The 12292-nt window shown below is 62.3% G+C and overlaps 2 protein-coding genes across 2 annotated transcripts; both read right to left on the bottom strand.

Annotated features, from left to right (window-relative positions):
* Positions 1-2: 2 nt before the first annotated feature.
* Positions 3-786, bottom strand: CFD (complement factor D; the record flags this gene model as incomplete). The annotated part of the gene is made up of 4 exons (XM_037823795.1): positions 629-786; positions 373-529; positions 142-286; positions 3-62 (listed from the first exon to the last, which is right to left on the bottom strand). Coding segments are annotated over exons 1-4 (420 nt in total), but the record flags the coding sequence as incomplete, so codon positions are not given.
* A 1897-nt stretch (positions 787-2683) lies between these two features.
* Positions 2684-5045, bottom strand: ELANE (elastase, neutrophil expressed). The gene is made up of 5 exons (XM_037824098.1): positions 4945-5045; positions 4329-4485; positions 3973-4114; positions 3121-3351; positions 2684-2971 (listed from the first exon to the last, which is right to left on the bottom strand). Exons 1-5 carry the CDS (start codon positions 5009-5011, stop codon positions 2771-2773), a joined length of 798 nt encoding a protein of 265 aa, XP_037680026.1. The 5' UTR covers positions 5012-5045; the 3' UTR covers positions 2684-2770.
* Between the last annotated feature and the right edge of the window lie 7247 nt (positions 5046-12292).

Genomic DNA, 12292 nt, shown 5'->3' with positions numbered 1-12292 from the left:
CGGTCGTGCCGATGCCAGGGCAGGGTGCGCACGGCGGGGCCCAACGCGGCCTCCTCGGAGAGCTGCGGGGCGGGGGGCGGGAGTCAGGGCGGGGGTGGGGGCTGCCGCCGGAGGGACGCGGCTGGACCCGACGCCACTGACCTGCAGCAGGAGCAGGTCGTGGTCGATGGTGTCGGGCCGGCTGTCCGGGTGCGGCACGGCGCGGCTCACGTCGTACAGGCGCTTGGAGGGCTCGGGCTGCGACAGCGAGTGCGCGCCCAGGAGCACCTGCACCTTCCCGCCGGCGCTGTGGGCGGGCGCGGCAGGGTCAGGCGCGCCCCCTCCCCGTCGCGCCCGCGCCCCCCGGCACCCCTCCGCCCCCGGGCCACTCACGCGTCCTCCAAGCAGTGCGCGGCGCTCAGCACCCACTGCGCCGCCACCAGGAAGCCGCCGCACACGTGCTGGCCGTCCACCTGCACCGATGCCATGTAGGGCCACGCGTGCGACTCGGCCTCCCTGCCCCCGAGGATCCGGCCGCGGGGCTGCGCCGCTGCGGGGAGGCGGGCGGGCTGAGGACCGCGGGGAGGGCCGGACCCCGGGGCGGGCGCCGGGCCCTCGGGCGCCCCCTCCACCCCCCGTGTCCACTCACCACACACAGCTGCTACCAGGAGAACCAGAAGGGCCGCGCGCACCCAGCCGTGCGCCATGGTGCCGCGATGGCCTCGGGACTGCCCCGGGCCTGGCCCGAAGGGGCTTTTATGAGGGTGGAGGGGGCGGGCGGCACCCCGGGGCCCATCTGCCAGCGACCCCGCCCCGCCGGGGAGGGGAACCCACTGGCCCCGCCTTTGCCCTGGCGGGGTGGGGTGGGGGTCAGTGCTATTTCCTGGGAGACTTTGCACCTGGGTAGACCTCTGGGGGTCCCTCCGGCCCCTCTGAGCCTGGTCCAGGGCTGGCCCCCGTGTGTGGGGAGCTGGAGCCACCTCCTAGCCCCCCACCCCAGTCTCCCCACCCACCCCAGAATATCCTTCCAGCTCCGAAATTTCACAACAGCTGGAGACCGTCCCCATTTGTAAATAACCCATTTCCTCATATTTGTGCTCCTCCCTTCTTTCTCTTCCTTCTCCAACTTGGACGGGAGGTCGGATGGGGGTGGGGAATGTCACCCAGCACCTCGTCCCCATCCCTGCGGCCTCCAAGCGCTGACACCCCGACAGGTGGAATGCCAGAAAGGTGGTGTGGAGACGTGGCTGGAGAGACTTCCGGAGGCACACGACAGAAAGACCCAGTCAAACTGGACGGGGCCTTCAACAAGGGAATATCAGTGGAAAATTACCTCCTTCAGGTGTGGCTTGACCTGGGTGCCTGAACAATGTCACACTTCTTTCCTCCTCGATGGCTTCTCTCCTCAACAGCCTCCCCTCTTGTGGCCCCAGACTCACCCTAGAGGCTCAGCGACCCCTCCCCAAAGCGAAGGCCTCAGCCCCCAGCGCTCCAGCCCAAATCCCAGGGCTGCCTCTGGCTGGCACGGCCCTTGGTAAGTTGGGGAGCTGGGTCAAGGTCTCCCGAACCGATGGGGACAGAGGTGCTGGGACCGCAAGGGATCTCGGAGGAAGAGCTTCAGGGATCCCCGCTGGGAACAGCCACGTAACATTTTCTCTCTGCTTCTTTTCTCTTCACGGTGGACTGTGTCACACATGCAGAAGATAATCGAGAAATGAGAGTGTGCGAGCCCAACATGTTGCCTTATTCAAGTCAGAAACGCTGAACAAAAGCATTTTGGGAGGTGGAGTCCAGATTATGTGTCAATAAGGATGCTCGAGGTTGCAACAAAAATTGGATACAACCCAGGGGCCCCGTGAGAATTCAGCAATTTAGTAAATCACCCTGAACTTCCCCAGATTGTTGTGTTGACATGGAAAGACCTCTGGGGTGTATTATTCAGTGTAAAAGGCAATCAGTTGTGGGGCTGCGGCCGCGTCTCTGGGCAGAGATGTGACAAAGGGACAAATGCGTGGGCAAGGGCCCTGGCCTGGGACGCGGGGCAGGGAGCAGGGCTGGAGGGGAGGGGGCAGGTTGTTGACCCCAAGCTCCGAGGAGGACCCTTCGCGGTGGGCCTCTCCTTCCTCGTTTGTTTGCTTGTGTGGGTGATCGGTTCTTCTCCCATCTGGCTGTGAGCCTCCGGATGACAGAGGCTGCCTGCCACAGTCCCCACCCATGGCCCGGAGAGGGGCCTTCCTGGGCTCAGGGAGGGGACTGGCAGCCGTGGGAAGCTCCCCGTTCGGGGAGGAGAGGACTTTTCCCAGCTAGCATCTCAGGCCTCCCCGAGGGGAAACCGAGCTGGGACTCAGATCCCCAAACCCTGGCGCCTGACCCGGGCTGTCCACCCTCTGTAGCTCCGTTCCCTCCCCTGTAATGTGTGGATCCTGCCAGGACCTGCCTCGAGGGAGGAGAGGGCTGGCTGAGCACACAGTTGCACCATGAAGTGCTCCAGTAAACACCTGCGACAGGTGGTCAGCATCTGTGACACTGACTTAATCGTGCAAAGGTGGCTTGTGTAGGAAGGAAAACAGAAAGGGCACCTGGCGTGCATTTGTGGAGAGCACTTCTGGAGCTGCCACCTGGTGACAGCGTACCTTACAGATGCCCGAGATGCCCACCTGACGGCTTTCAACCACCAGGCACACAGCCAACCAACTCCCGGACATGCTCTACAAAACGGAGGACTTTTATTGTGCAGTCAGTGGATGATGCCACCGTGGGCAGGTGGGGTGGGACAGTGGGGCAGCCCCTCCTAGCGGGCCCTGCTCCCTGGGTCCCCGGGGCGGGAAGGCGGCTGGACGTCGTGGCTGCGGATGATGGAGTTGATCCAGTTTGCGAACTGCGCCACGGGAGCAAAGGCATCTGGGTAGAAGCCCGAGGCACAGCTGCCGCGGATGAAGGAGTCAATGCCGTGGATCAGCCCGTTGCAGATCAGCGGACCCCCGGAGTCCCCCTGTGGAGGCAGACGCGGTCAGGAGGCTGGGCTGCAAGGCCTCCTGCCCACCCGCCACCCGTCAGGGTGCATGGAGGTCCCTTCTGGTGTCTGGCTCGCAGTCCCTGTTGCTGCAGCCTGGCCAGGGGTGTGGGGAGGGGGCTACGTACGAAGCAGATGCCTGCCCGCCGGCGCCGCACGAGCGTGCACAGGTTGGAGCGACGGCAGAGGGAGGTCACCACCGTCACGTTGAGCTCCTGCAGGACGCTGGGCGGGGGGTTGTTTGTGCCCAGGCGGCCCCAGCCCATGGCCAGGCAGCGTGTCCCGTCACCCACACTCTGGCCCTGGGCGGGCAGCCGGGCCACCTGCACGTTGGCGTTGATGGTGGCTGTCCCGTTGAGCTGCGGCAGGCGGGACAGAGCACCAGGGATTGCAGAGAGCAGCGGCTGGAGACCCTCCCTGCCCCGGGCCTCAGTGTCCCCCTCGGAGACTCTATCCAGAAGGGTCTGGGGAGCTCCTGGAGCAGGGCACCCACCCTGAGCCTCAGTTTCCCCTTCTATAAAGTGGGAGCAACCATACTGGCTGGGGGCACAGCTGGGGACGTCCTGGGACATGGTCTGAGCTCAGTAAACAGTAGGTGCATAATAAAGCAAATTATTGCTTATTATGCAATTGTGATTGATAATCACAATTATTGTGATTATCAACAAAACTCTCATTCTAGAATTTTCCCACTTTGCAAGCTGGGGGGACCTTGCCCCATTTCTCATTGACAGGGTCTGTCCTGGCCTGTCAGTGGATGAAATTGTTATTATTATCAATAATAACGGTGACCTCTGTTTGTTGATCGACAACTGCTCAGAGCTGCTGTATCAGCCCCAGCCCACGTTACAGAGGTGAGACTGAGGCAGACGGGGGTGTCCTGCCGGGTCAGAGGCCGGGCTGGCCACAGGTGGCCTTCGGGACCCCACGATCTGGCCCCAGGGTGCCCCCAGCCCCCCCGTTCCCCACCGGCCTGGCACCTGGAGGATGACAATGTCGTTCTGCAGGTTGATGGGGTCGAAGCCATTTTCAAAGATCCGCTGGACTGAGAACGTCTGCCAGGTGGGCTCCCGCTGCCGCAGGTCATGCGCCCCCAGCACCACCTGCACCCTCCGAAAGTTTCTGCAGCAAGCCAGGGTGAGGGCAGGCGGTGATTTGGGGAGGCCCAGCCAGGGTGCCCTGGACCCAGCCCTGCACCCCGTCACCAGCTGCCCCCCACCCCGGGCCCATGGGGAGCAGGGAGGGGGCACGGATGGGGGGGCTGCAGGGGGGCTGCAGGCCCAGGATGGCCCCTCAGGGTAGCCCTGGGCCCTGCCCTGGACATGGGGTCACTCACTGGCCATCCACACAGTGCGCTGCCGACATGACGAAGCGTGGGGTGATCAGGGTGGCTCCGCAGAAGTGGCCGCCCCGCTGCTGCAGGGACACCATGAAAGGCCACGCGTGCGGCCGGGCTGGCCGGCCCCCTACAATCTCCGAGGCCAGCACGGGGCCTGAGGATCCACAGGATGGGGCAGGTGGTGAGCACTTGCCCCTTGAACCCCACTCCCACCACCCAGGTGAGGAAACTGAGGCACAGAGAGGAGACAGGGTCTGCTCATGTTACCCCCACCAGGATCCCAGCTCTTGCCACTAGGAACCTCAGTCTCTTCCTCTAGATACCAAGACTCCTTGTACCACCTGTCACCTCCCCACAAGGATAAGGGGGACACACAAGAGCACCAGTGGTGGGGACATGGGGCGTGAGCACCAGGGACAGATGGGTGGGCTGGGTTTTGCCCCCTTTCTCTCATCCTGCCCCCCACTCCCTGCAGAGATTAGTCCCAAGCAGTGACTCGACTGCTGCCCTGCTCCTGCCTCAGTCTCCTTGCCTGTGCCATGAGGTTGCACCGTGTGGGGGGAACTCCCCCAGGACCCAGACAGATGGACAGGTGGACACAGGCCCCACTCACCGCCCAGCAGCATGGCCAGCAGGACGGGGGTGAAGGCGGGGCTGGGCGTGCGGTGGTTCTGGGTCATGGTCGGCAGGGGCTCCAGGTCTCTGTGCCCCCTGCCCGCCCGGCCCCTCTTATACCCCAGTGTGGGGAGGCCGTTGCGGTTGCCCCCGGCAGCCAGGCGTCCCCACTTCCTCTCCCCGCCCCCGAGGCCACAGGGGAGAAACGTGAGGAGCAGGGTCTCCGGAGGAAACAGAAGGCCAGTTACGTTTGAATTTCAGAAAACCCATTGGCAAAGCCTAAGTATGTCCCAAATCGTCCCTGGGATACACTCGCAGTGAAAAATAATTTGTTATCTGACATTCAACTTCAACTGGGCATCCTGCATTCCTGCTAAATCTGGCCATCCCACGTGCCTGTTTACCCAGGCTGGGGAACACGTTCACAGTGTACCCAGCACTACCCTAACCCTTTGCAGAGTTGGCCAGAGACTGCTGGGGGAAACCGAGGCACAGAGTGAACCTCGTATGTGTTGCCCACCGAGCGAAGAGTGGGAGAGCTGGGATTTGAACCCAGGGCCCCCTGGGTGGTCAGCTGAGAGCAATTTGAGGGTGACTCCGGGCCCCCTGCCCGAAACTGGGACTCCAACCTCTCTGTGGTTGCTGCCCATGACGGGGAGCTCACTCCCCCCCATTGCCCCGGTGGGTCTCCAGCCCCTCCCTGTGTCCCCCTTGCCAAGCTTCGCCAAACCCCCTCCCCAAGTGAGTCTGGGGACAAATTCCTTCTCTGGCCGGGAGGTGGGACTGTGGTGTCCAGGCTGTAGCTGGCGCCGTGGAGCCGCCGGAACGGATGGGGACCCCAGAGCCCAGCCCTCCCCAGGCCCTGTGCTCCCAGATCCTCGCCCCAGCACCCCCAGATGCTCCTGCTGCAACGGCCGCGGCCTGTGCTGTCGCAAGAAGCAACGGCCTCCGCGCGAGTTCTCGGGATGGAGCCAAGCGGCCTCCACCCCAGCCTCGGCCCACCCCTGTCCCCAGTTGGTCAGGAGCCCACTGACCAGTCCTCTCCACTCTGCCTTGAAGTTACCCTAGAGCACTTAGTAAGTGACTGCTGTATACACAGCCCTGGTTCAAGCCTGGGGACAGAGGATGGGGGACAGGAAAGGAGGCCATGTGTTTAGGGGGAGTTTGGCCCAGGCAGGGACACCAGACTCGATCGGAGCTACATTTATTGAGCACCACCTGTATACCGTGCTCACACATGTCCCGGTGGTGAGATGTGCCAACTCTCAGTTCATTTCCTGGTGTGGCTGTGTGTCTGCCGCTTAACTTCAGGCCACTGACTTAACCCCCCCTGTGCCTCAGTTTCCCCCCCTGCAGAGTGGATGTTGTAATCACAGGCTCATCTCCTAGGAAGGTGACAAAGATTAAGTGGAATCATTTGTAAATTGCCTGGATGAGAAAGTGCTGCCTTTGAGGTTTGTTAACCACCCTGTAAAAGGCAGGATGGAGGTTTTCTTGGCAGGTATAGCCAGGGAGGGGCACATGGGGGCTTCTGGGGGTCCAGAGTGGTGACGACACAGGGCTACAGATATGTAAAAAGCCACTGAGCTTGCAATGACGGCAGATGCACCTCGCCTAAGAGACACCACAAGAAAAGAATAATCCGAGCCTGTCTCCTCCCCCCCAGCACCCAGGCTGTGTGGCCCCCGCGGCGACACCCTCCCTGGCCGCCCTCTCCGGGGTCTCCCGCGTCCCACCCGCTGAACATCCTGTTCATTATCCTGTGAGCTTGTCTCTCCCTGAATCAAAAGCCCGGCAACCCCCCAGGCCTGTGCTTCCTTCCAGAACCTTCCTCGGCATCTCCGTTCACACTGGGAGCCCAAAGAAAACACCCAGGACTGCTTTTCTGGTCTCTTCCCTCAGTGGGTCAACGCTGGATGTTTCCTCCACCAAACCTCGTCCCCCTGGAGCTGGGCAGAGCAGGGGGCCTGGGTCCCTCGGAGCCTTTTTCAGAAGCCCCTGGGAGCCTCATGGGATTCCTTGTATCCCCCAAAACTCGTCCCCGTGCGTTTCCCAGGATCCAGCCCTCTGCCCGCGTTTGCCCGGGTGCTGCACTGTGCTCCCCGCAGTGGTCAGTTGGGGCTGTGCACGGCCTGGCTCCCTGGGTGCTTGGTACGCTGCCACCAGGTGGCGGCAGAGGGGAGCACGCGTCCCGGCCGCCGTGGGTCCCGAGCGCATGTCGGCTCCTCTGCTTGCTCCGTCCCCGCACACTTGTTCCCCGCACCCCTGAGCTCCTTTGCTCTCACCGTCTGCCCGGCAGCCCTTCCCCTGACACCCCTGCGTGTGCTCCAGCATTCAACGCAGGCACTGCCGCCTCCTCCAGGAAGCCTGCCTGAGGGCCCTTCCACCGGGTCAGGAGCCCGCACTCCCCAGCGCTGCCCGTTCTCAGCCCTGGTCTCCCCGGGCCGTGGCGGCCATGTCCTCAAGGAGCCCTCGGGCCAAGGGACACAGCTGGGCACGACACAGCGGAGGTGTCTGGGTGTCTCCATGACCCGGATGAGGAAACTGAGGCCCAGGGCCAGGAAGCGACTTGCCCAGGTCACGTGGGCCGGGCTGGTTAGAACTGACACCCGTGGGCGTCTGTGGGGGGCCTCCCCGTGTCCTGGGCCCCGCAGGCCCCTGCTCCGAGCCCCCCTCTGCAGCCGACCCCCACGGCCTCCCCAGGTGCCGACACTTACTGACGCCGCCTCGGAGCAGGTGATGCTGCCCAGGGCCGAGGCTGTGGAGGCAAGAGAGGGGGCCAGGGCCGCTCCGGAGGACAGCTGCATACATTGGCCTCCTGCTGTATACCCAGCCCACTGGGTTCCGGTGGGGACCCGGGAACGAGGCCAGGCCAGTCACCCCCACCCCCGCGGGGTCTGAGAGGGATGCCCAGGTGGGGAAGCCCCAGACCCGCGAAGGCCTCCTGGTGCCGCACGAGCACCTCCTCTGTTCCCTGGGGCCTGAGGCTGTTCCACGCATCGCCCCACTGAACCTTCCGGAAGGCTGTGCCCACCTTCTCAGAGGGGAGACCAAGGCTCAGCCTGTGGCTGCACAGGGAGGAGAGGGAACTTGAACCCCCACCCGCCTCTCAGGGAGGGTCCCTGGAGTCCCCGCTGCCCCTTGGGGAAGTCCCTCCCGCCGTCTGACTGTGGTGCCCGGCCAGGGGTGGGTGCACGTGAAGCCAATGCCAGCTCTGTGGCGGGGGGTGAGGGGGGCACCGGGAACTGGGCCGATTGGAGGAGCCAGGCATCCTGGGCGCTGAGACAGCCGGGCCGTGCAGCCGGGCGGAGAACGGGTGGGCGGTGAGCCCTGCCCCAGGCCCCAGAGCCACCCCCTCCCCATGTCCCCTCCCTCCCCCTTCCCTCCACACTGACGCCACTGGGTGCCTTGAACACGCAGATCCTTCCCGTCTCTGGGCCTTTGCAGGTGCTGTTCCCTCTGCTGGGAACAGCATCGTCACCCTCGGCTGCCTTCCGAGGTCACCGCCTCCAGGGAGCCTCCCTGATTGACCTCCCAACCACCCCCTCATCAAGGCTGTTTTACACCCAGAGCACCACGCCCCCAGCTTGTTGCATTTGCCACTATTTCATTCATCCACTTGAGCATTTATTGAGCACCTGCTGTATGCCCAGTCCTGCCCTAAGCCGCCGGGGATACAGAAGTTAATAAGTCAGACGAGATCGTCTCCCTCGAGATGCCAAACTTTTGGGGGTGGGAGGGACTGGGGAGCTGATACAGCAGACGGTTAAGGGGAACCCCAAAGGCGGGAGTTGGGGCAGGGGCGCATCTCCCTCTCAGAGCAGGAGGGGCCTTGCTGAGAAGCCAAGGTCGGCACGAAGACCTAGAGGGGAGGGGGTGTCCAGGCAGGGTCTGGGGGTGCACTGGGTGGGGGCACAGCCTGGGAAAGGTGTGAAGGCGGGTTCAGGGTGCTTGAGGGGCTCTTTATTTGTTAGTGAGACGAGAGGGCACTGCTTTAAGGGCTCTCTGCCCAACCGAGCTCCTCAGGGGTGGAGAGCCTGGTACACAGAAGGTGCTCAATAAATGCAGAGTGAAGGAGGGGTGAAGGGAGGGGCTGTGCCTCCCCCTCGGGCCCCAGGGCCACGCCAGGGCCCCTGGACCTCTCCGAGCCTCCCCCAGCCACCTGCTCACATGTCGCCAGCAGGAAGGGGCCGAGGCCTGGTGGGAGGCTGGGGGTCATGGTCATTGGGATTTCTGAGGGCTTCCTGGAGGCAGCGTCTGAGCCGGACATTGTGAGGCTTTTAAGGGGCAGAAGAAACCGCCGCTCCAGAGACCCACTTTTGGGTGAACAAACCAAGGTGTTGAAATTCTCATCAGGACAAGAAACAGAAGAGAAACTCTGTCCAACGGCCCAGGACTCACACTCTTCTGAGCAGCAAATTGACTCCTGCCTCAGTTTCCCCATCTGTGCTATGAGGGTGCTGGGATGTACCATGTGGGTGGCGATGTCTGGGGACACCTCTGGTTGTCATGACTGGGGAGGGGGCTGCTGGCCTCAAGCCGGGGAGCCCAGAGAGTCTGCTCAGCACCCCCAGTGTCCGAGGCACCCCCACCGAGAGAACGACCGACCCATCTTCAGCCGAGCCGGGGTGGGGGGCTGCGGGGACCCCAGGCTCGTCCTTCCTGACTTATTTTAATCAGTGACTCTTTAATATAAACAGTTTAAACTACAGAAACAGAAGAGCTCACCGAACTTGGAAACCAAAAAAATAGAGTTTTTCTCTTCTTTTTGGAATAATTTCACACTGACAATATCCAAAGAATTCCCGGATCATGTCCTGAGCTTCCCCGAATGTGTCGTCTTCCTCAGCTGCAAGGCAGAGGGCAAACCCGGGGGGACGTTGGCCCAGAACTGGGCCCCCCAACCCCACAGGCGTGTAGCCCCCCAGTTTCCCCCCGATGGCCTTTTTCGGGGTCCGGATTCCTCGTTGCCTTCAGTCGTGGCGTCTCCTCGGCCGCCCCCAGCCCGGGACCATCCCTAAGACTTTCCTCGTCTTTGGGGACCTGGACCCCTCGGTAGGGACCGGCCAGGTGTGGGGGTCCCCCACGTGGGGCCCTCTGGAGCCCCCTCCTGACGAGCTCCAACCCCAGGCTCCGGCGCCTGCCGCCCGAGTTCAAATACTGTTGTGCTTCGTGATTCTGGGGGGAAACACCCCCTCTTGGAGCCTCGGTTTCCCCATCTTTAAATGGCGAGTTTGAGGATGGTCCCACCACATAGGGGGTTGGAATTCTTAATCCAAATAAAGAGTGTGATGCCCCGAGTGTGTCCATCTATGAAGGAAGGAGAAACAAGTCGTGTTCATCCACACGGCGGAATATTAGTCAGCCGTGAAAAGGAACGAGGCTCCTATTCGAGCCACAACGTGGTTGAACCCCAAAAACATAGTGCTCAGAGGCAGAGAGCAGACGCGAAGGCGGCGTGTTGTCCAATTGCTCGGACATGAAACGGGCCGAGAAGTCAAAGCCGTGGAGACGGGAGGTGGTTCACGGTAGCTGGGGCTGCGGGTTTCTTTGGGGGCGATGAGAATGTTCTGGAACTGTGTGCCGACAGCTGCACAGCATCGTGAAGACCGCTGAGCTGTACACTTTAGGGGGTGGGTTGTGTGTGAATTACTGTCTCAGCAAAGCTGTTTCCGACAAGGAAACCTGCACACGATGCGAAACGCCTCCAATGAGAAGCTCCAAGTTGCAGGAGCCCCACTTTTTATATTTTAGCTCAGGGCTATGCCCTGCCCTGACTGCGAGGGCTCTCAGTGTGGGGCGCCTTGGAGGCAGCCCCTGGAGGGGGAGCAGTCTCCAGGTCCCCCCTGCCCCCCAGCCCTGCACCCCACCTCGGTGGCAACTGAGAGCAGGCCGGGGGGCTGCCTGGAGGAGACACTCGGTGCCGGGCGGGGTCAGAGGGGACAGGCTGGAGGCCGAGAAGAGCCAGGGGCCGGCCCGGACCTGGGGAGGATCTGGGGCACAGAGGGGGCAGCCTGGGGTCCCCCGGGGGCCTCCGTGGGGGTCGGGCTGCAGCGGAGGGGAAGTGGGGGCCGGATGCTGAGGCCTCGGTCCCTTCCTGCTCCAACCGTGGGTGACACAACAAGGCAACGGCTGTGGGGGGCTTGGGACACGGGCCGGGGGGAGCAAGCAGGACCCTGGGCGGAGCACCCCCATCAGCCAGAGCCCCAGGGGGCCATGTGGCTGAGGCCTGTCATCTGTCTCTCTGTCTGTCTCTCTTTCCTCCCCTCTCCTTACAAGGGAAAACCGTCTTTTCCTGAGTCACGGGAAGGCTCAGCCCTCGCCAGGCGGCATCTTTGGTGTCACTTAACGATTCTTGTTTTGACTAATTGTGGAGACTCCAGATGTGCACCACGGACCCCAACCCCACTGGGCACCCCGCAACCCCCCACCAGGCACCCTGCACCCCCTGTGCACCCCACATCCTGTACCCCTGCTGTGCACCCCACATCCTGCACCCCTCACTGCGTACCCAACCTCCCGTACCCCACACCCTGTACCCTGTATCCCGTACCCTGCCCCCGTACCCTGCACCCCCTTCTGGCCATCCCACCCATCCACACCCCATCCGTGCCCCTCTCATGGGAGTTTTAGGCCATTTAAACTTTACAATGAACAGTTGCTCCTCCTGGCAGGGAGACCATGGGAGTCGGGTCCCGGATGGGTTTGGGGCCTGTGGGGTGTCCTCTATCTGCGGACCCTTGGGCTCGGGGCAGGGACAGAGCAGCAGGGGCCGGGGGCCGGGGGGCAGCCCCGAGGCCGAGTCTGCCTGCTCCCAGCAAGCAGAGCCCTGATGCGCCTGCACCCCAACCTGCCTTGGGGCTCACCCCCCCCGTCGGAGCCAGGAACGGGGAGCGGCTCGGGCCCAGGAGGGGCTGCTTGGGGTCTGGGGTCAGACAGCAGAATCTCCTCGTCTCCACCGCACCTGTCCTGGGTCTGGGCCGCCAACTGCCTGACCACATCCCGTCCTCTACTCGTTTTATTTTTTATTATTTTTTTGGTGAAATATAAAATATATACAGAAATGTGATCACGTCCAAAGTATGACTGAACAAGTCGCTATAGAGCAAATTTCAATGGATGCCATGAGTCACAGTTCCACCATTTCAGCTCTTTCCTTCTAGCTGTTCTAGTACTCTAGCAACTAAGAAGAAAAAAATTACAGTATTCACAATCCTCTGTTAAATTCCATCTTGTCTGTTGCTGCCCCTTCCTCTAGTTTAATCACTTTCCCAATCTTCAGGAGTGTCCAGGCAGTGACTCCCCTAACCTGTTCATGTTGAAAGGGGTGTCGACATTACGGGGAA

The sequence above is a fragment of the Choloepus didactylus genome, assembly GCF_015220235.1.
Source record: "Choloepus didactylus isolate mChoDid1 chromosome 25 unlocalized genomic scaffold, mChoDid1.pri SUPER_25_unloc1, whole genome shotgun sequence".
Lineage (NCBI taxonomy): Eukaryota > Metazoa > Chordata > Mammalia > Pilosa > Megalonychidae > Choloepus > Choloepus didactylus.
This window is presented reverse-complemented; position numbering and strand designations above follow the sequence as displayed.

Coding starts and splice junctions, on each gene's coding strand:
- ELANE (XM_037824098.1), bottom strand. CDS start 5,011: ATGACCCAGAACCACCGCACGCCCAGCCCCGCCTTCACCCCCGTCCTG. Junction 4,486..4,944: donor GCTGGCCATGCTGCTGGGCG/GTGAGTGGGGCC, acceptor GTGGATCCTCAG/GCCCCGTGCTGGCCTCGGAG. Junction 2,972..3,120: donor GGCGGGCAGGCATCTGCTTC/GTACGTAGCCCC, acceptor CTGCCTCCACAG/GGGGACTCCGGGGGTCCGCT.